The 23117-nt window shown below is 37.0% G+C and overlaps 2 protein-coding genes across 2 annotated transcripts in view; one reads left to right on the plus strand and one right to left on the minus strand.

Annotated features, from left to right (window-relative positions):
* The window catches only part of LOC134218077 (uncharacterized), a 241164-nt gene that overhangs the window by 67137 nt on the left and 150910 nt on the right, over nt 1–23117 (minus strand). The window contains exons 2-5 of the mRNA XM_062696942.1: nt 8183–8343; nt 2704–2743; nt 901–998; nt 308–338 (exon numbers count right to left, since the gene is read on the minus strand). Of these exons, the coding sequence (XP_062552926.1) occupies nt 308–338; nt 901–998; nt 2704–2743; nt 8183–8343 (330 nt within the window). The remainder of the gene's footprint in view (nt 1–307; nt 339–900; nt 999–2703; nt 2744–8182; nt 8344–23117) is intronic.
* Nucleotides 1–23117, plus strand: part of LOC134218078 (uncharacterized) — a 74689-nt gene that overhangs the window by 44474 nt on the left and 7098 nt on the right. The gene's annotated exons all lie outside the window — the stretch shown is intronic.

A 23117-nucleotide genomic window follows, 5' to 3' on the forward strand; every position in this document is an offset into this window, starting at 1 on the left:
ACCAGCGTTAGATGTCTTTCGCCATACAAATTTCTGGCGGTTAACTCTTGCTGGCTATTTTGTGCATATACTATAGCGCCTGGATGTGGCTGCGGCGAGTAGAAAATCAGCCACTGCCAATAATTCATTCATATTTATCTGTCTGACTGTTTATTAAAACGCCATAATCTTATTCGTTGCTAGGTGTGTTCTCATTTTTTACTAAACTAGATCAAGTAGTACTAATTAACACGTTATTCATTTTAAGTTTAGTTTTAGGAAAATGTGCCAAATAAAATTTTCAATTTGTGCCTACATTTTTACTCACCTTGTTCCGTGGCTCGGATTCCCAGAATAATCTGCAGATTGAAAAAATGAAAACAGTATAGGATTAAACAAAACAGAATAAAATTAAAATTATTGTAAATTATTTATCATTATTTTATTTGATATAGGGTATTTAATTATTTTATTTAATTATTATTATTATTTTACATAGATTATTTAATAATTTGATGCTACAAATTGTTACTTTCACCGGCTTTGTATGTTATTTATAATAGCAGAGTGAATGTAAATAAGAGTGGCGACACTGTCAGAATTGAAAAAGAATTCATCTGTCATTCCCATACACAATCGTGTTCCAAACGAGCAGGAGACCTTTCAAATGCGGCACATGTCGCACCTCTTAATTACATACACTCTGTATAATAGGTAAGGAGAAATAGCTGTAACTATTAACGCATTTGACCAAAGTACACGCGGCGCTCCCTAGAGGAAACGACGCACCGCGATTCTTATGAGGAGATAACATTGCGGCGGTTATTCCTTTCGAATGTGGAACGCCGCGTGGAATCTTGTGCAAATGCGCTTTTGGAAACATTACAACAGCCATGCCTATGAGACTGGAAAGCTACTTACATTTTTTCACCGGACATCATTTCCGACAGATTTGAGCTATGGTAGTTGAATTGAGCCTTCATGCCAGTTATGCCTTGTTGGTAACCAATCCCAATGGACTGAAAAAAAAACGATGGGATAATTTTTTTTTTAACTTTTAGTGGAATGTATTCACTTGTCATACGTAGTTTGTACTATTCTATTTAATTCCACTACTCTATTGTATCTTTGACAGATACGTATTTCGACTACGTTTAGACAAGGCAAGTGAATTGAGCAAGTCGCTTGAATCGAACGCGAATTGAACGTGTAAACACCTTAATTTACCCAGGCAGCACAAGTCTAATGAAACTGGTTATAGCAACCTAATTATGACTAAATCGGGTCAAACATAAGCTACTGTGATCTATGTACAACATGTGTGCTGCTTGGGTAATTCACTTGAACGAAAAAAAAGTTGAACATGTTCAACTTTTGGCAAGTCAATTGAATTCAACTGAGTTGTTCAATTCACTTCCCCTGTCGAAACGTAGCATAATGCTACGTTTTTAGCTACCATTTTTGCATTCGTATATCATGAGGCTAACACGATGATACTTTTATGCCCAGGGAAGTCGAGACAATTTCCAATCCGAAAATTGTCTAGACCGGCACCGGAATTGAACTCCAAGGAGCTAGACTTTCCTAAGGTGACGCAGATCAGCGCTGCGTGCCACTAGTTGTCTCTTTCACTCTCCCTGCTGATCTTATGCAACGCAATTAGTGACGTCACTATTTGCGTTCCATAAGATCAATGTCTTGCTTTGTAGCCGCGCGTTTTACCGCACGTTTCGCCTAAAATTGATTTATTCTCTGATTAATTCTCGAGTTATGAAAAATTTGATGTTAAATTTGTATGGGAGCCCCCTTTTCTAAGGAGAGATGGGTCTCGAACCATCTCAAGAACCTTCCCCGGCCCCAAAAACCTCTGCATACAAAATTTCACGCCGATCGGTTCAGTAGTTTCGCAGTCTATAAGGTTCAGACAGAAAGAAATTCATTTTTATGTATATAAATAGGTCAACCGCTAGAACCCACCCCCTATATGATATTATTACGTCATGATACATAATTAAAATGATTGGATGCTTATTTTCGACACAGCGTACAGTGATGTTTTTAGTTTAGCAAGTGCGACTGAAACTACTCCACAGTGCTTCCTAACCCAGGAATCCGTGATCGAAAATATTTTGACCTTGAAAAGTTGATTTTAGGGCTAAGTGACTTCGGAGAAATGTTTCAATATGTTAAGCTCCATATTTTGGATTTTTTTTATCGATCCCCCTAAAAGTGAAATGAAAATTCTCTTTCCTCCAAAGTTTCTACGAAAAATTTTGTTATATAAACTTTATTTCTATCTATGAACGATCATCAAAAATCAGGTTTTTCACGATTTTTCAAATGTTCTACAAAGATATCCGTCGCGATAAAAAACATGAACCTTTCGAAGACAGTTTCTTTATATTTTCAATATTGACTAGGTTATTGACGATTTTCGGTTCAAAAATAAGCATTTTGACATTAACTGCACATTTAGGGGCAAAGTGGGGCAGGGTTCTCCGCATCTTCTTAAGTAGGTATCTAACCAACATTTCCTACCCATATTCCCACTGATCGTAAGGACCTGGCCAGGTGTTGAACAAAGAGGTCGTTGAATGAAAAACATGTCAAGTCCCAGGTTGGTTTTCTGGCGCATCTAACGTCTCTATCGCCGCCAACCCAGGACGGTGTGCGGTCAGTTAGGCTATGCTATGCTATTTTAAATTCTTATAAATGTTTACTTACGGTCTGCTCTAGATGACGATACAGACGTGGAGCTGCTGTGCTGCAATGAATTAAAAAAAAATTAAACAAAATCGAAGAAAGTAAAATCACAGATAACAGATATTTAAGCTAGAACAAATTTTATTGAAAATCCTGTGTAAACTTTTGAATTGATATACGTTGACCCACTACTACCATCTACTCAACTGATTGCGGCAGTACATACGGACGCAGCTGGTTAACAACCGTCGAACGCAGCCAATGGATTTGACAGCCGCATTCGGGCTGCGTTTTCAATAACTATGATCCTTGCGCCATCTCCAATCGATTGCTAAACTCGGTTACAATTTAAAATACATTTGAATTAATGGTTGCCGATGTTTACACACGTTTCGGATGCCAGCCTCAATATCTGTTATCTGTGGTAAAATAAAGATATGAATGAATTAAATCAAAATGATATAATATGACAACATCCTTTATTCCCGTCTGAAACGCTTTCAAAGGCCGTAGATGACTCATGAGCTTATCTCAAAATCGGCAAAAATGCAATTGTTACAAATGTGCGATCATAGGCAGCACAGATGCCTTGCCGTATTTTGAGAAAAACGACACTCTTCCTCAAAAAATGTAAATTAGATAATGCGATAAGTCGTCATGGAGATATTTTCCACTGTGTCTGAAACTCGATGTGGGCAATTTCACTACATGTGACAGATTGAGTTCGAAAAATGTATTAGAGGGTAACCACTTCCTTCGGTGGGGTTTTATCCCACGAAACCAGTACGCTTGACAGGTGCTTTCCCTGCTAAGATACGAAGGAACTTCGTCGTCCTCCGCAGTTCAGAAGGCTACTGATGAGATCGAATTTCCAACACTATGACATAGCCCAACTCTCACAATCTATTTTTAAAACCAACTCTTTCACCAGATTAAGGTTACAAACAGACGCTGCAGAACAGACCGCGACTTGAAAAAAAATCTTTACTAGGTAAGAAGCTCATTACTGTAGGATTGAGATGAAAATATTAAAATTAAATAAAATTCCAATATTTGGATTTATAAGCACTACTTTAAATAACTCGCAATCTGTATAAACAATTATTGCGAGAAAAGAGAAAAATTCTAATTTTGCGGAGCAAAGAAGAAGAAGCAGACTGAGCGTCGGAAACTTCAAAATGGCATGCACTGTACGAAAAGTGTTGATATTTCTTGATATCAAGAAGATTCGAGAAATCTAAAATGTTTCAAAATCATATAAATATATGACAAAATGCCTTTAAAGTACCATTAAACTTTATTAGCATTATTATATTAGCATATTCTCGTTGATTTTAATAATCAACATTCACACCGAAAAAATAAACTAAACATTTTTACCGTGCAACAAGTGATTTGACGTTTGCGGAACAGCTTTCCGACAGTCGACCGTCGGACCCCGGTTCGAATTTTTCAATCTTTTCGCAATATAACAGTGCATTATAAATCCCAGCCCTATAGAGAGTAGAATCTATAGATGAGCGAAAGCGTGCACTGAACCGAAGCTTCCACCCTAAAACGACTGATACGCGTATTGCCTCTGCCCTTTAACGATTATCATTCGGTTTCTGGATGATGCTCATTCGATTGTTTCGAAGGTGGATGACAAGCATTCATAGGAGAGTCATATGGTAACCGAGTTATTTTTTATTCGGAAACGAAGGGCAAAACAAACGATAACCGACTGAGATAAAGGTGAAAAACAAAAGAATGGTGTTTGAAGAATCGTGGAGAGAAAATTGGTTCTAATCGGAATTTCAGCTAGTCAGGAGAATAAAAAAAACTTCGAAAAACATTTATTTTTTATCTATATATTTCTGCGCCTATATTCTTAATAATTCAATAGACGGCAACGGTGATGTCCGGGGAATGGAAGCGGCGGTCGTGGAAAGGAATTGACAATCCCCACACGGAAACGGTGACACATTCTCGTCGTGTTTGAATTGTCATCACTGGAAGGTAACCAATAGAAGTCAATAGGACTTGTTAGTGAAATACTGGAATTTACTAGAAATTACCTTTATTTTCGATTGATTGAGCCCTCGCTTTAGTCTAACTAATATTTCCGCGGACATCCGTAATGCCGGCGTGATGATCCCCGATCTACCGATCGTGAAGCTGTCTCGAAGCACTACACGAACTCTTCGAATCATTCTGTTGAAACATATAGGGGAAAATACCTATTCTTGGCAGTCTAAGACATTCGCCAAATTGAAATATAAAAATAATGAATAATTACACTAAAACACAGGTACAACTCAACTGGTATACATTTGTATGCTCTTCCGTTGATGATTGGTATTCACTAAATATAACAGCTTTTACCACAAATTCAGTAAATTCAATATTAAAGTACAGGTCATCGTTTCTTCTATTGGCATAGCAATTTCTATTATCAGCAATGAATTTGCTCTCTTTAGCAACTAGACATGGAACAAGAAAACTGGAAATGTATTGGTGCCAAATAGTGGTTGTTTACATCCTCCAGTAGAAAAATTCATTCATATTAATCGGCCGCACGCTCATCTCGCTTCACTCAAATCTGGAACAATTTTTTTTAATTATCAAAACTGGCTTAAAACAAAACATGAATTTTTAGCCTTGACATTAATTTTATGTCAGATAGATTTTATGTTATGACAGATAGGCAAAAGCATTTAAACACATTGAAAATCAAAGTTAACCCAAAGGCAAAGTGGGTTCCCGAGTACCCAGATATTGAAATTTTCATAGCTTTTACAGTTTTCAACCTATTTGAATAATTTTGACGATTTTAAAGACTTATATAATTTTTGTTCGCTGCCGAGATTTACAGCTTTTGTCTATGGTTATTCAAGAAACCCTTGATGTAAATAATGCCTTAGAGTCTACACACGCAATCAAAAGTCTATCAACCAGTTTCAAATAAACAAGGTCGTTACATGATATGTTTGTTTCATAAAAAAAATCATGGGGGTTGTGTACAAGGCACGACCGCTCGACGTAAACTACGTAGAATCAAATCTATACATATAAGAATGAATTTTTATCTGTCTGCCTTTATAGACTTGGAAAGTACTGAACCGATCGGCATGAACATTTGTATGTAGAGGTTTTTGGGAATGGGGAAGGTTCTTATGATGGTTTTAGACCCCTCCCTCTTCTAGAAAAGGGGATTTTTATACAAATAAAGTATAAAATTCTGCTTTAATCTAGAAAATGGAATCCTAATTTGCAAATATAGAATACTTAACCTTTTAAATAAATTGCAAATGTAAAAAATATAGAATTATTCAATTTTAGGTTAAACGAGGTTCGTCGGTTCTGCTAGTATAGTATATTAACAATATAGTTAACACCTCGTGAGTCTTCTTATGTTAGATAATGGGCAGCACTGTCCTATCCAGCAGCTGTAGCCACCCCATTCATACACTACGTTTCACAGTTGAATAATAGATAATTCCCCAAAAGTAGGCAATTAATTATGGTTGAAATGCGCTATGTAGGAACGGGCATGGTTATGATTTTTTTGATGAGCTTGGAAAGGATTGAATTTGTCCTGTCAGTCCTGTCAGCCACATAATGTTAAAATACTGTGGTGCGGTGTGGCTATCACTTTTGATATAATTCACGGTCTACGTAAAAATCTGAATAGAAGCATTTGTATTTTAACACAATTTTAAAATAAATGCCAACGCCGGATATTTTGTTCGTAGTTTTCAAATCACATATAATTGTGCGTGGTATCTTTTTAGCGTGTGTTTGATATGCTCACAAACACATTCTCTCGCTGTATTTCGAAGTGTGCTACTGTCAAAGAAAACGAACAGTCCTGATTTTATTTAGTGAAACATAGAGCAAAAATTACATAAATTTGCTCTTTGTGGTGATAATCAAGTGTCGATAAAGTGTAAAAAGTGATTTACATACTTAATTTGTCGTGCCATACACAATAAAGAGGAGAAACAGGCGATCCAAAAAAGTAAGTAACAGTTTGCTATTCGTGTGCTGCTTTCTTCGGCAATGCAATAATGGCAAGGATTTCGCAGATGCTTATTTGTTTCGGTGATTAATTCCTCAAAGATTGCTACTTTTGCACAAACAACTTATTCAAATGAAAGCCTAGACTTGAATTTGTGTAATTGGATCAAAATTATGTTTATAAATAGTGTATGTTTGCTGGAAAATTCAAATATTCTTGAGGGTGCCAACAACTGGCGCACCCTGCCAATGCCGTATTCTACCCTACACTATGTTAATTATTCAATTCAAAGAAAATCACTTTATCAGCCATTCTTACCTGATATAATTTTATTCAACGCGAATATTCCCAGAAACAAAACTTCACATCCAGTCGTACGCAGCAGCGTTTAAAAATGGTGGCAATTTTCATCTATCCGGCAAGTTGTAGAGTCCAACAACTAAAATCAATTCCAATTCCGTATGATATTCGTGGTAGGGCTGGAGCAAAGAATTTTACATTCCATTTTGGACTGATTTTTATTTACCACCGTGTAGTATGAAGAACAAATGAAGGTGCACATGATAATCAAAACAAAATCATCCGGTTATGAGCTGACGTGCTTCTTCATTTGTGATGGACAGACATACGTTAAATTTTGTCATACGAAAATGGTCTGAGTGGTTCTGAAGACGCTTCAAAGCTTACGTTTTCTTTCAGTGTGGCTGAGTCGGGTTTTTTGACCATGCACACACGCATATGGCGTCACAGTCCTTAACATTTCCATTGAAATCGTGATGTCATGCTCGTTTGGAGACACGTTTGACAGTTCGTTTGGAGACAGAGGATTTATATTCGCTCATCTATATATTCCAGCCCTATGGACTAAACCACGATGACGTCACGCGTCGATTTTCAGTAGGAAGAAAACCTCATCTGAGGGCAAAGTTTACAAAAAATGAACATCAACGTGAACATCCGGTGAACTAAAAGCTCCCAATTCACTCAAATGTTCATTGGCCCGCAGCGGATGTCATTTTTTCGAGCAAAAAGAAGAAGAATCGTGAAAAAAGAAGTCGCTCGTGGTTAAGTCCATGCACAATGAGAGTAATGTCAAAAAAGTAGAAAGGTGAGCGTTAAAATGAAAGAGAAAAAAGACGAGAATAGAGTCTGTGTGAGTCAGTTAAAGAAGCTCAGTTTGAAGATAGATATTGTTGATAGCGGATGTGCGAGTGAACGTGTTGAAAAAAACAAATAAATAAAAAATAAATTGAAATGGATACAAAAGTATATTATATTTGCTTAAGTGCTCGAAAGACCACAACAATGGCGCAGTCGGTAAATTGGTAAGTGCTGTTATGTATTTGTTTCGTTGACAGTTTTGATTTGATTCGTTTCGACTTTAAGAATAAGATTATTGGATAGAAATGACGTAAAATAGCGAAAAGTATCTGCGAGACACGGTAGTAATCAATGATCAATTAGAGCTAGAAGTATTTATGAGATTGCAAAGCCACTCACTCATCCATAGCGTCCCGAAACATTAAGCCTCTGCCATTCGTTGAGTATCTGCCCACCTGCTTACAGTTTTTAGAGCTGGACCGCTTGGATCGGCGTTTTTTGTTGTGCCAGGCTTCACAGTCAGAGTCACTCGAACTGTCATCCCAATCAAGACGATACATCTGTAAATGAGAAAAAAGAGTCTGAAATGTCTGAAACTTGATTGTATGTACAACATGTGATAGATTTAGTTCGGAAAAGGTATTGGAGGGTAACCGCCCCTTCGGTGGGGTTTGATCCCACGACCCCAGTTCGCATGACAGGTGCTTTCCCTACTAAGCTACGAAGGACCTCCGTCGTCCACCGCAGCTTAGCGGGTACTGATGAAACCAAATTCCCAGCACCAGGTACCAGCCGATCTCTCGCAATACATTTTCAGAACTAACTCTCTCAAATGTATTTTTGTACACATGTCAACCAAGTAGGATGAGTATTTAGTATTGTCCGGCTCCTACACACTTGCTTCATCAGCAACGGCGCTCAATGAAGTAGGGTTGTGTGAGGTTGTGCCAGTTTGGTCGTCAGATCCCGACCCGACCACACAAGCGAAGAGAGATCGCCACTCGAGATCAGTACATTCAAAGTTAATTGCCTATATGCCGGGTATTAAGCCACCCGGAGTGGAAATTAATTACTATGTCTGAAACTTGATTATGCATATGTACAACATGTGATAGATTTAGTTCGGAAAAGGTATTGGAGGGTAACCGCCCCTTCGGTGGGGTTTGATCCCACGACCCCAGTTCGCATGACAGGTGCGATCTCTCTTCGCTTGTGTGGTCGGGTCGGGATCTGACGACCAAACTGGCACAACCTCACACAACCCTACTTCATTGAGCGCCGTTGCTGAGGAGTGTGTAGGAGCCGGACAATATGTCCAAGAATTACAATACAAATTATTGTAACAATACGATAAATTTAAATGTAATTACAACAAACTCTATTGTTGCTCACAATAGAATAACAATTAAGAATATTGTTTTCCACCATAAATCCTATTGTAAATGGAAGTTTTACAATAGAAAATAGGGGTTGTTAGTTACCGTAACAATAAAAAAATCGTTTATTTCTCGAACAAATTTTTGCAATTACAATAAAATTTATTGTAATTCTATTGTCAACATTTTTCTGTCAATAGATTTTATTGTATGTTTATTGGAACAACAATAAGGAAAATTAATTGGTACAATAGACGAACAATAGAATTGGTTGTTCATAAATAAAATGTATTGTAATTTTATGATATTTTAATGTAATTCTATCCAGTTTTCCGCGAGCGGTAATGGCCGCCAGCTTGCCTGCGGGTTAGTCTCTGATTTGACATTTCTGGAGGTCAACTGCACCCACCATTCGAGCATTTTGATCAATGTGGTATATAAGAAGGCTTGAATTCACTGAATCAGCACCTTCTTATATGCTACATTGGTCAGAATGCTCGGAGCGGTGGGTGCATTTGACCTCCAGACACGTCAAATCAGAGACTGAACCGCAAGCAAGCTGGCGGCCATTACCGCTCGCGGAAAACTGGATTGTATTTTCTATTCGGGTATATGTTCGCTCCGAAAATGAACTTTTTATAGGAGGCCCGGAGACCCATAGTGTTATATACCGATCGACGAATTGAGGTGATGTCTGTGTGTATGTATGTATGTGTGTGTGCGCAAAACTATGCAAAAATGTCACTTATTTTTCAGGCACTTATCCTTTACCGATTTGCTCGCAACAAGTTGCATTCGACGCATAGTGCTGTCCCATTGTTTCCTATTGAAAATTGGCCAGATCGGACTATGGGCTCAGAAGTTATGGCCAAAATCCAATTTTTTTATACCAAAAACAAGCGCGTGAAAATTTCTCTCTCATTTTTTAGGCACTTATCCTTAACCGATTTGCTCGCAACAAGTTGCATTCGACGCGGAATCCGGTTATATCGGATTATGGGCTCAAAAGTTATGGCTAAAATACTATTTTTATAACTCACGAGAAAGGCTCCATCACTGCTAGGTGGATTAATCTGGGTTTTTTTCGTATATTTATTTGGTAGGCACTCTGTGTTCTTAACCGCTAATGTGCCGTGATCTACTGTGATACTCTGAAGTACAGAGTCAATACAGAATCTATTTTTAGATGTCCATAATTCGTTGTTATTATCGTTGCCAGTTCATATCATCGTGAGTCCATTGTGTTCATTTGTCCATGTGGTGAATCCAGTGATCGTTGCTTTGTTCGGTAGCCATTTATCGAGGTACGTTGGAGGAATGCCTCCTAGAAGAACAGATTTGTCAGTCGTCATCAGGCAGCCGTGTCGGTGAGGCGCGTTCCCCAAAATGCCACCGTACAAACTGCGCCTGCTGACTAACGAGGGTAGAGGGCTGGGAATCGAATCTATGACCATTCGCTTATGAGGCGAACGTGTAGCCAACTACGCTACGGGATCCCCTGTCGCTGACACCAAATTGAAGAGCCTAGAAATCTAATTATTATTCTAAGTAAATTTAATTATAACAGGTAGTTTGAATTCGTCACAAATGTGTACCTAAAACCACAGACTAAAACTAACTGATTATAATTACTGCCTAAACTACCGTATAACTTAACGTTGAAGAATGCATATAACCTATTTTTTCTGAAACCGAATCAGAACCGGTAAGATAGTGTGAACTACAAAATTAGCTTAGAAACTAAATAAGCAATGCTTACAGCTGCCAATCAATATCTACTACGCCGGAATTTCTAAGACCCTTCGGGAATTACACTAGGGGAAGTGAACGTAAGTGCGAATTACCTTATTCTAAACAATCCTAAATTACAAAAATATACTATGAACCTATTGCTACTTATGCTATACCTATCATCTATATTACAATGAAATCTAAAATGTATATCCCATCGCTATCGCAAACTCCTATTCTATACAGGAATTTTATAATCTCCCAAATAAAGAGCCGTGTGAAACAAATTGCTCTGAAGATTAATTATACGGAAGAATCTCCTGTCAGTCCAGTCGAAGCGTTAATCAACATATTATGTTGTTTGCATTTCCCACCAAAATTCTTAGAGTTTTCATAAAAACATCTTTGCAATTTACACAGGAAAGCTTTTGTATGTTGTTTCATGGGAAATTATTTTAAATTTTCACAACAAATTTACCAAATTTATGCTATGCTTATGCTTTTTTTCAAATATTTGTCCAGATATTTGAGCACGAATTCAGCCAGCTATGCCGTTATTTCTGGAATGGGATGGCAAGAAGGTTTCAGAATTAGATTTCTAAAACGTGCAACGTGCGATTTTTTTTGCTACAATATGATTAAATGACATTCATGATGATTCATATTTATCTGTCTGACTGTTTATTAAAACGCCATAATCTTATTCGTTGCTAGATGTGTTCTCATTTTTTACTAAACTAGATCAAGTAGTACTAATTAACACGTTATTCATTTTAAGTTTAGTTTTAGGAAAATGTGCCAAATAAAATTTTCAATTTGTGCCTACATTTTTACTCACCTTGTTCCCTGGGAGGGAGATTCAGATTCAAAAAATATGAATGTCAGTGCAGACCTAACTTTAGTTGTCATGAAACGTCACCGCAGACCTAGCTGAAAATGTTCAATAAATGGGAAGTATCGATACTGATCATTTGCTTGAAAACTATAAAAAGCAGAAAATTATATTGAATATTATCAATCTATATTTGAAACGACGGTTGTTGAACAAAAAAATGTTCAATACATTCGAACTTTGAAACTCGTTTGAAAATGATGTCCATTGTAAAGAGAAAATGAGACGTCTAGGATACTTCTTCTTGCAATGATTCCCTTTGCTTATCGCTTATTAATTCATTATCTGCATCGCTCGTTTCACGTTTTTTCCTAATTTTAATCGTGAATAGTTGGGTTTTGACGATTTGAAAAAATCTGTAAAGTGTTCGTCGTCCCAATCTGACATATATAGTGAAAGCATGGAACTGAGGTTTCGCTTTGCAACTTCCGTCCAGGGATGCCAGAAGATATTTTCATATGTCTTCACAGTCGTTTAAAAATGTCTTCAAATGTCTTCAATATTAAAATAACGATTATTAGCGAGAAATTTCAAAGTCCAATAGGTTTGTAAATTCAATAATCTCCTTGTTTTACTGATGAGGAATAATGTTTTAACATACAAATTGTTAGAATTCAAGAGAATATTCTTTAAAATTATTTAATTTTTTTATGTCGAGTTTCCGCTGGATTTTGTACAGAGTCGGATTTTTAACTGAATTTTCCCGTGGAATTCTTCCAAATTTCTTTTAGTAGAATACCCAGTTGGGATTCAAAATTTACTGTGAAATACTTGAAGAAACATCCAGAGAATTTTCTGAAGAAACTTTCGGTAAAATTTCTAGATCAACTTCCGGATAAATTCCTGATGGAGCTTCTTATAACTTCTTTTGGATGGAGCTTCTAATTACTTCTGGAAGTCTCCTGAAGAAATTTCCCAAGGAATTCCTGGAAAAAACATCCAAAAGATTTACTGAAGGAACTTCCGGAAAAGTTCAGAAGGAACTTCCGGAGGAATTCTTGGAGGAACTTAAGAAGGAATTCCTGTAGAAACTTCAGGATGAATTCCGGATGTTTTTTCTGGAGGAAAAAGAAACTTCTGGAGAAATTCTTGGTGGGAGTTCTGGATGAATTCTTGGAGGAACTTCCTGATGTATTGCTGCAGAAATTTCCGAAAGCAATCCTGAAGGAAATACCAGATAAATTTCATAGTATACTTCCGGAGACATTCTTGGAGTTATTCGGCAACTTTCTTAAAGGATCTTCCAGAGGAAGTACTTCCGGAGGGATCCATTGTGGAGCTTCCGCCGCAATCTCGGGAAAACTTTCGCAAAAAATCCTGGAAGAACCACTGGAGGAATTCTTGATGGAACTACTGAAGGAGTTCTGGAGGATCTTCCAAATGAATTCCTGGAGAATTTTTCGGAAAAATCTCTGAAACTTCCGGACAATTTCCTGGAGGGATTACAAAAAGAACACCAGGTCGATTTTTTGAAGAAATTCATAGAGGAATTCGCAGAGTAAATACTGGAAGAATGTCCAAAGATATTTCTAGAAGAATAATCAAAGGTATTCCAGGAAAAATTTAACAAAAGTGTGGAGCAAGTTTCCTCTTCTTTTAGGTAGATTTCCATGTAGAAATTTACCTTGAAAATTATGAGAAATATTCTTTTAACACCAGCATAATTTCAATCCCTTATTGACATTCGTAAGAATTTTTTTATGAAAATTAATTGAGACAATTTTCTTGTGGAAGTTAAAAGGGATTGATTGTGGGAATTGTGGAAATGAAGATGAATTTTCCGTTTAAATTTTGGAGGATTTTCTTTATGTTTATTTTTTGAGGAAATTATTAAATATAAATTTTGTACCAAATTTCTAATTTCAATTCTCTTGAATATAGACAAGAAAATCCTCATAATTTCCATCGGAAATTCTTTAATATATTCACAGAAAATTCAAAGAGTTTCCCATCGAATATTTAGACGAAAGTCACATGGACATACCGAAAAGATCAAATGAATTCGTAAGGAATTTAGAAAAAGATCAGGTTCTAGCTCAACGATTGAATAGATTAAATCAAGTCATAGAAGAGTTCATATATTTTTGCCGTAAATTATATCGGCCATTGCGTTCCAATGTAACAATCGAAATACCTTTTACATACACGCCATCGGGAACTTTTTAACCAGCGCCTAACTCCAAGCCAAGTTAAGTGCGTAAGTCTAAAATGCGTTGCATTTATCAGCCAGCTAGTGAATGTATTTTTATGTTTGAGATTCTAAGCCCCAGACAAATACTATTATAACTCTTGTATTTTTTTTTTGCATAATTTACATATGGTTGGGACCCAGCCAAACCGCACCAAGCGGCTTTTTGACTAACTTACGATATTTTGTTCGCAAAAGACAAACGGAAAGTATTTCATGTTAAGTCATGCGTACATTTGTTCTAAGGGATCCTCATGGCGTTGAACGATGTCCGATGCGATTTTTGACCAAGTGAATCTATTACATGAAAACCTTGGCAAAAAAATAGGAAATGTTTCATTGGCGCTTGGTGTGATTTGGCTGAACCCCGACCATATAGAAGTCGCAGAATTTATAACCAAGAAATAAAATTATATTTTCTCTCGCTGGCTTATTGATTGTCTTCAAGTATCTTCAAATAAGTAGAAAAGTCTTCAAATATTTTGAAAAGTCTTCAAAATGTCTTCACGAAATAAATGTCTTCACAGAGATTCAAATGTCTTCAAATTGAAGACATGTCTTCAAATCTGGCATCTCTGCTTCCGTCTTTTCCCGTTATGAAACAAGCTATACTTCGAAATGCAAAAGAAAACAAAAACACATTTGTCAACATGAATAATCAATCCTTGCCAACCATTTCTTTAAGTTCCTTCAAAATTCTTCATATCAAGTTTTCCTCTGAACCATCGATAGCGATCAGAGGGGCGACAACGGACGACAGTACCCTCTTATTTGGCGCATAAATTTATACTCCAATGTCAAAATGCTTATATACTATCATAAATTGTGATGGTATTTGTAAAAAATTGTATTGTTTACCGTTTTTACAAGAGAGAGTGGTGTCGAAAGCACATATTAAAATAAAGATTGCATCGAACAAAAATACACCAAATCCGTAAAAATGTAATGTTTTCACTTTATTCCTTACGCGAAATATGCAGATAAATAATTATGTTGGTAGAAGAAACTCTGTTGTGAGCAGAAACAGTTTTTCTTGCATTATCCAAACTTTGTGCGTTTCAGAACATTCTCACTCACTGCAGTGTTTATTTTTCATAGACTACGGCGTAGTGTTAGTGCCGTCGGCATTCGCTCGATTGGAAGCAACAAATATTTGACAGCTTAGTACCCGCCTGATAGCGATAGATGTCGTTTTATAAAGATTTTTTTGCAATTCCTGATCATAATATCTGGTTTACAGTTCGTCTTTGAGTGATAAAACGGCCTACTTTTCCATACCAACGAAATGGGTGCTTTAATGAACATTATGCAACTAAATGGGTTGCATAATATTCATTATAGCACTCATTAGAGTGCTATAATGAAAAACCAACATCAGAACAGTAGTTACATGACTACATTTTGCCGAATTAGCTTCGGTAAGTGCTCAAATAGTGTATTATATGCGCCCCGTAATAAATTAAATAGTTTGGTGGACATGACATCAAAAATTTCCAAAGTCAAGTACAACTATCGCTTCACGGCTTATCGAACTATGCAATGTAGCACGGTAACATGGAATCCGATTGTTCTCCGCAGCAACATAATTTATTGGCAAGAATGATCATGTGAAGTAAATTAGACAGAAATGGTACAGATTTATCAAATTTAAGTCAATTTTTTGTCATTGCAAAAAATAGCGTGTGCAACTCGTTGCAAAACTCGATTTTGTCAGCACTCGTAGTATTTATCCAACTCGGCAAGCCTCGTTGGATAAACGTACAACTCGTGCTGAAAAAATCATCTTTTTGCAACTTGTTGCACAAACTACTATTAAATTACTCAAAATTGAAAAGGATCTTTTCCAAAATATCGATACCGTTAAAACGATATGATTTTTAATCGTTATACTTTGTCGATATGTCAGAATTTTTGATAAGAACTTTAACTTTAGGTTCTTCAGAGGAACATCGAGAGTTTTCTTTTATGCAGATTTTTATTTATTTATTTATTTGCTTAATCGTTAATCAAACCTGGAAGAAAGAATACTGTAGAACTTTTGCTCAGAGATCTTAATCATTAGACCACAATGTAGTTTTGATTGGTAATAGCTTAACTGCAATAACATTCTATCCCATACAATTTTCATTCAAATATAATCAATATGTAGGGGAATTATTTTCCTTACACCAAAACATCAGTTACCGGCAATGTCCTTGTGAAATGGTTCTTCATGACGACAAGGCTATCACTTCAGAATCAAAAAGCTAATGCCGTTTCATTCAATAAATTTTTATCTCAAAAATATAAACTTCCGGAGATAAACAAACGCCAAAATACCGATGATTCGATGAACAAAACGAGATAAAGGTGTAATGGTGATCATTTATGAAATTATTTGCCAAAATATATCATTGCGTTGATATCGTACTTTATTGAAAATCAGATAACGTTTCATGAATGCTCATGTCGTTATTGCGAAGTGGTAAAGATATTGTCTATCCGGAATAAATTTATACCGCTTTTTATACCGAAGTTGGATTTTTCTCCAGATACAGGCAACTTTCCCAACTTCGGAAGTAGTGCGCTGGATTCGCCTAAAGATGCGCTAAACAGCGCATCATTTAGTTTGACAAATAAAACTTCGGAAGAAAGTTCGGTTAGGAAGTACCGACTTCCGAATTCTAAGTTGGTGCTACGCCGACAATATTCCAGTGTTCATCTTTAAAATGCTTTTTCAAACTGTCGTTGGGTTGGTCGAGATAGATGCTGACAAGAGATTCGTATTTCATTTATACTGAATTCATTCCGCCGCATTTTGTGATTCCCTCCATAGGGAAGCGAAAAACGACTATGTTCCGGACAATTCGTAATTCAATATTGTCGGCGTAGCACCAAGTTAGAATTCGGAAGTCGATACTTCCGAACCGAACTTTCTTCCGAAGTTTTATTTGTCAAACTAATTGATGCGTTGTTCAGCGCATCTTTAGGCGAATCCAGCGCACTACTTCCGAAGTTGGGAAAGTTGCCTGTATCTGGAGAAAAATACAACTTCGGTATAAAAAGCGGTATAAATTTATTCCGGATAGACAATACTCCGGGAGAGATAGTTTCACGAGACACTTCATATTTAAAATTCCCGCACTCGGAACGTTATTTGAAATTCGAGAAAGTCACGCACCGGCTTCAATGACATCAACGAAAACATCGTTGACACGCAAAACAAAAATTGGTCATTCCGTGTGACGCTTGCTTTGGTATATTTTGCTCGTCGATAATTTTCTTGCATCATGACGTTTAAGTTTATTGTTATTTCGTGTGTAGTATCTGGATCTCCCTCCCAGCTTGTTCCGTGGCTCGGATTCCCAGAATAATCTGCAGATTGAAAGAATGAAAACAGTATAGGATTAAACAAAACAGAATAAAATTAAAATTATTGTAAATTATTTATCATTATTTTATTTGATATAGGGTATTTAATTATTTTATTTAATTATTATTATTATTTTACATAGATTATTTAATAATTTGATGCTACAAGTTGTTACTTTCACCGGCTTTGTAGGGTAAAATGCCCAATAGTGGACCCCCTAGTAGCGGAATTTTGCTTTTCCTGTCATAAGGAGTAGAAATTTTCAACATATTAATTCTTCTTGATATCAAACAACAAGCTCTGCATCTCCTCTACTCGATACATACATAAAACACCCAAATACACGACGTTATTCGTCAAAATTATCATTTTAAAGTCTAACTGAATTCGTCCTATAGTAGACCCCTTGGGGGTTCATAATAGGAAATTGCTTCCCTATAGTCGACACTTCATTTGATTTTCATGTCCCGTTTCGGGACGTTCTTCTTCCCTATTATGGACCCTCCAAAATATTCCTGTAATTGACACTCTCGTGTTTATTTTTTATATAATTGTAAAAAATCATCTAATTTTACTTTCCATAGCATTTCCAATGCATGTAATCAAATCATAGGACTGTAAGGTAGGTTCTCCCGATGGAATTTCATAGGAAAATGTTGACATTGTGCTGTAATAATGCAAAAATGGCTGGAGGGTCCACTATTGGTTAGGGGTCCACTATTGGGCATTTTACCCTATGTTATTTATAATAGCAGAGTGAATGTAAATAAGAGTGGCGACACTGTCAGAATTGAAAAAGAATTCATCTGTCATTCCCATACACAATCGTGTTCCAAACGAGCAGGAGACCTTTCAAATGCGGCACATGTCGCACCTCTTAATTACATACACTCTGTATAATAGGTAAGGAGAAATAGCTGTAACTATTAACGCATTTGACCAAAAGTACACGCGGCGCTCCCTAGAGGAAACGACGCACCGCGTTTCTTATGAGGAGATAACATTGCGGCGGTTATTCCTTTCGAATGTGGAACGCCGCGTGGAATCTTGTGCAAATGCGCTTTTGGAAACATTACAACAGCCATGCGGTGAATCGTATTGACAGCATCCTACAATATCTTAAAATGATATGGAAATGCTAATATCATCTTCCAAACTTAGACGTACAGTATACCCCCGCTGATCCGACAAATGTATGGCCGGACTATCGGGATTTCTCTCGTTAATCCGACTGTCAAATCCATACAGCTGAACCAAAACAAAACAACATGTTCATGAAGTATAGAATTGATAGTTCCGTTAGGATACGGCAGGCATGACGAATATTTTTATAGAAGTCGATTTGAAAGCGAGCGGAGGGCAATATTTGTGATGGCACATATCGCACGACCTTCCTTCTGCCAAACTCCCGTATAAAGGGGGAAGGAAGGTCGTGCGATTAACGATTGCACCATGACGTCATCGGACACCATATGAGGGCAATGTTTACATTTTTTTTACCCGTGTTTAAATGGGAGTGACTTCTCATGAGGGCAATGTTTACAATATTTTTTATATGGAGATTTTGACTCGTGCAATGGTCAATATGTGCCATCACCAGGGGGTAATATGCGGAGCATCGCGCCTCCTCAGGATGTAGTATGAAGCAAATGTAAATTTTTGTTGGTTAACAATAGTGAATATTAGCAACCATATAACCAGAGACTGGCGGAGTGAAAAACTGTCGAAATGGCAACGTATGAAAAGGTGTGATATCGTGGAAATAATACTGGCATCACTTGAACTAATATCCTACAAGATTCCAATTCGAACAATGTTACACTTGCCAAGCGGGGTGGCCCACCTTTTCCAAGCGGCGAGGCCCGGATAAAGGTTTCCCCAGACCTAAGCGATCCCATCGCCGCGACGGCGACAACTAATCGCCGCGATTCTATCGTTGGGTCGCTGCTGGCAATGTTCTATTTACGCTTCCATACCAACGGCGACAGAATCGCTGTCGCCAAGCGATAGAATCGCGTCGCGATTGTCGCGTCGCGTGTGTTTGGGGGAACCTTAATACATCTTAGGTAGGCTCGATTTGTTCGTGGATGACAGGCTTACTCCCCCTGGCTATCACAAATATTGCCCTCCGCGCGCTTACAAATCGAAAAAACATTCTTCATGCCTGCGTATCCTAACGGAACTATCAATTCTATACCTTCGCATCTAATTTTATCATGAACATGTACGTCTAAGTTTGGAAGATGATATTAGCATTTCCATATCATTGTAAATCGTTCAACTTTACGTAGAAGTAATACACTCAAATCATTAATTATTGTAACTATCTTGTCAAATCGACGAATCGATGACAGAGATAAAATTTAGTACATCCTTATATAAGCCGTTCTACCACGTAGAGCACATCTTAGCTCGTGACAATAGACTTTTTTTTTCAAAATAGGGGTAATGACGGCTTTGGCAGGTTTTGTTCTATTATTGGCAGGGGGGTTTTTTCATATCAAAGAATATTGTGGCCAAATTTCATAAAATTCGGTCGACAAAAACCCCCCTGCCAATAATAGAACAAAACCTGCCAAAGCCGTCTGTTCCCCTATATCGGCAGCTTATTGATTGCGTCGTGAATTTAAATGACTCCGCTCATTCAAAAATATCACTACAAATAAGAGCCATTAGGTTCAAACCGACCTTTACGTCAAATTTTACCTTTTTGCCTTTCTCGTACAACTAAGTTGTACCGAAAGGCTATCATTTCACTCCAAATTCAAACTTTTGATAGAAGTCCCGGAGACCCATAGTGTTATATACCATTCGACTCAGCTCGATGAGCTGAACAAATGTCTGTCTGTCCGTGTGTGCGTGTGTGTGTGTGTGTGTGTGTGTGCACAAAATGCCATAAAAAACATAAGCCAAATTTTCACATAGAAACTCTTAACCGATTTTCTTGCAACAAGTTGCATCCGACAGAGACTAAAACGCTGTTGATCACTATTGAATTTCATAATAATTGCAAATTGCAAAAAATAGATGATATTAAAATATTGATGAGACATAGTCACATAGAACAATAATGTGTTATGAAAAATGCCTTGCATCTATGAATATTTTTAAAGTTTAACCGTGGCTTGCTTCCATTAAGAGATTCATCGTACTATAAATATGCTCGTGTTGCACGCATTTAGGCGTAAGTATGCTCTTCGTTGAGTTTCATAGTACTATGAAATTGTCCGAAAGTCAAAATTCGAACATAGGAAATTCGAGAAACTTTTGGCAGCGCCATCTGTCGTCTACTAGTGTAAATTTTCTATCATAACATTAGACGGTGTAACTGTTTTGCCTTTCTTGTACATCATCGAGGTGTAAGCGTAAAGGCTACATTTCTCGCTTAATTTTTCAAAAGGACCTAAGTAACATTTTTTTCATGAATTAATTTGAATACTGCAATCAATAGCTTTCATGCTGTTCTGTTGATTGCGCTATTCAAATTAATTCATGAAAAAATGTTCTTAGGTCCTTTTGAAAAGTTAAGCGAGATTTATTACCTTTTCCGCGAGAAAGGCGCCATCACCGCTAGGTGGATTAATCTGGGTTTTAAATGAAAAATTGAAGCCTTGTCCACGTTGAATCTCGGACACCCAATTTCCAATGCGATTTTTATTTGTTTTGCAAACCAATGAGACGATCAATCTCTTCGCTTTATGTGATATTTTCAGCATGTTTTAATTGTCGTCCAAATTGATAAAATGGCCATAAATCATTTGGACGTTATCTACATGTTCCAAATTTAACGGGGACATGCTTTAGAATTAAATTTAGTACAACTTTGTAGAATAGTGTAAACTCCTAATTGTAAGAAATAAACTTTTAATTTTTTTTCTTTTTAAAATCGATGTAAACATTTTTTTTATTACCATAATCCGGGGGAATATTGATAATTTTTTTAATTGTTTTGTGAATATTTTCCTGGTACATGAAATCACAGCTTTTTCATATTTTTTAAACGAGTACTGCTGCGTGTTATTTTAAGGCTGTTATTCTTGATTATTTGATCATTTTAAACTTGTTTTAAAAATGTTTCCTGCAGAGTTTTTTTTTTATTTTCCATTTGGGGTAACTTTGATCAATCATTTTATCCATAGAGAAAGCGTATGCAAACGCCTTAATGTAGGCAATTATAGTTGGAATCTCTTACGCTAAGGTGATGTTCATCGATTGTTTCAAGAAAAACATCATCACCTCTAGTGGAATTATCTGGTTTTTCAATAATATATTTCAAAATTTTGAAACAAAAGCTATGGATCAACCAAAAAAATAAGATTGCTTATCACATAACCATAGCTATGAGCTTAATTGTTTTGTTATTATACTTGTTTTGAGTGCTTTTGTGTGCAGCTTGTTGTGAGTTCAAAAATTAATATTGATTTTATTTATTCAAAGTTTGGCGAAAAATAAATGCAAATTCATCCGAAAATTGTATCATTCAGCAGTTAATTTAGTCAAGATTAAGATGCCTAACTCACAATAAGTAATTATGATAACAGGAAATAATATTTTATTCATTTCTTGTGAATGGTGAAACTGATCAATGTTACCCCGCTGATCAATGTTCCTCAGGATTACGGTATCAGCTTTATTTTTGAGATTTTCAGCCTTTAATGCATACATATTCAACGTAGAAAACCCTGAGTACACCCAGGTTTTTTTACACGGTTTGGTTTTAGTCGTTCAAGACCTTAAGCGTCAATGAAACAATGAGTTAACCCCACGTAAAAACTTACAAAAAATCAAAGAAAATTCAGGGGGTATTATAAAAACTGTGAAAGTTCAGGTTTACCGAGAAATTAATGAATTCCAACTCCGTTAAAAAACCTGGGTGTAATCCACTTGTGTTGGTGCCTTTCTAGTGCAAAAAAGTACTAAACCCGAGTAGCACACTTGTCATATACCAGTCACTGCGACTCATATGCGACCAAATCCAGTCACATTGGAGTTGCTGCAACAAAATCGATCTGAACTGTGCTACCAGGGAACAAAAAGTACTAAAAAATATAAATGAGTATGTTTGAGTATGACCACACTCGCATTTTTAATTCCAAAAAGTGTGTCTATAAAATTTGTAGACGTACACACACACACACACACACACACACACACACACACACACACACACACACACACACACACACACACACACACACACACACACACACACACACACACACACACACACACACACACACACACACACACACACACACACACACACACACACACACTGGCCCCCTTTAAAGCATTACTTTCTCGAAAATCTGTCCGATTCAGGTTCAGGATGGAAAGTGTACAACACTAGGTCGAAGAAGAAATGAAATGTTATATTGTAATGGGTAATGGGAGGGATATTTTTGGATACGGCATGAATGCACTCTAGCAGTGTGAAATGCCGCTAATAAAAACAAACAAACAAACAATTACTTTCTGGTTGTACCGAAGGGACTATGGGCTTGGCGGGAATGGAAACGGTTTAGCGGGTCGGGGATGTAGTCCTGCCTTCCTCGTTTGCTGTTGGAGGTGGTCCCTAACCCCGCACTTCCTGGACAACCCAGGATGTCTGTTGAGCAGATTCCCCCTCCATTGCTTAGGAAGAAACACACACACACACACACACACACACACACACACACACACACACACACACACACACACACACACACACACACACACACACACACACACACACACACACACACACACACACACACACACACACACACACACACACACACACACACACACAC

This window comes from Armigeres subalbatus, chromosome 2, assembly GCF_024139115.2.
Source record: "Armigeres subalbatus isolate Guangzhou_Male chromosome 2, GZ_Asu_2, whole genome shotgun sequence".
In the NCBI taxonomy this organism is placed as follows: domain Eukaryota; kingdom Metazoa; phylum Arthropoda; class Insecta; order Diptera; family Culicidae; genus Armigeres; species Armigeres subalbatus.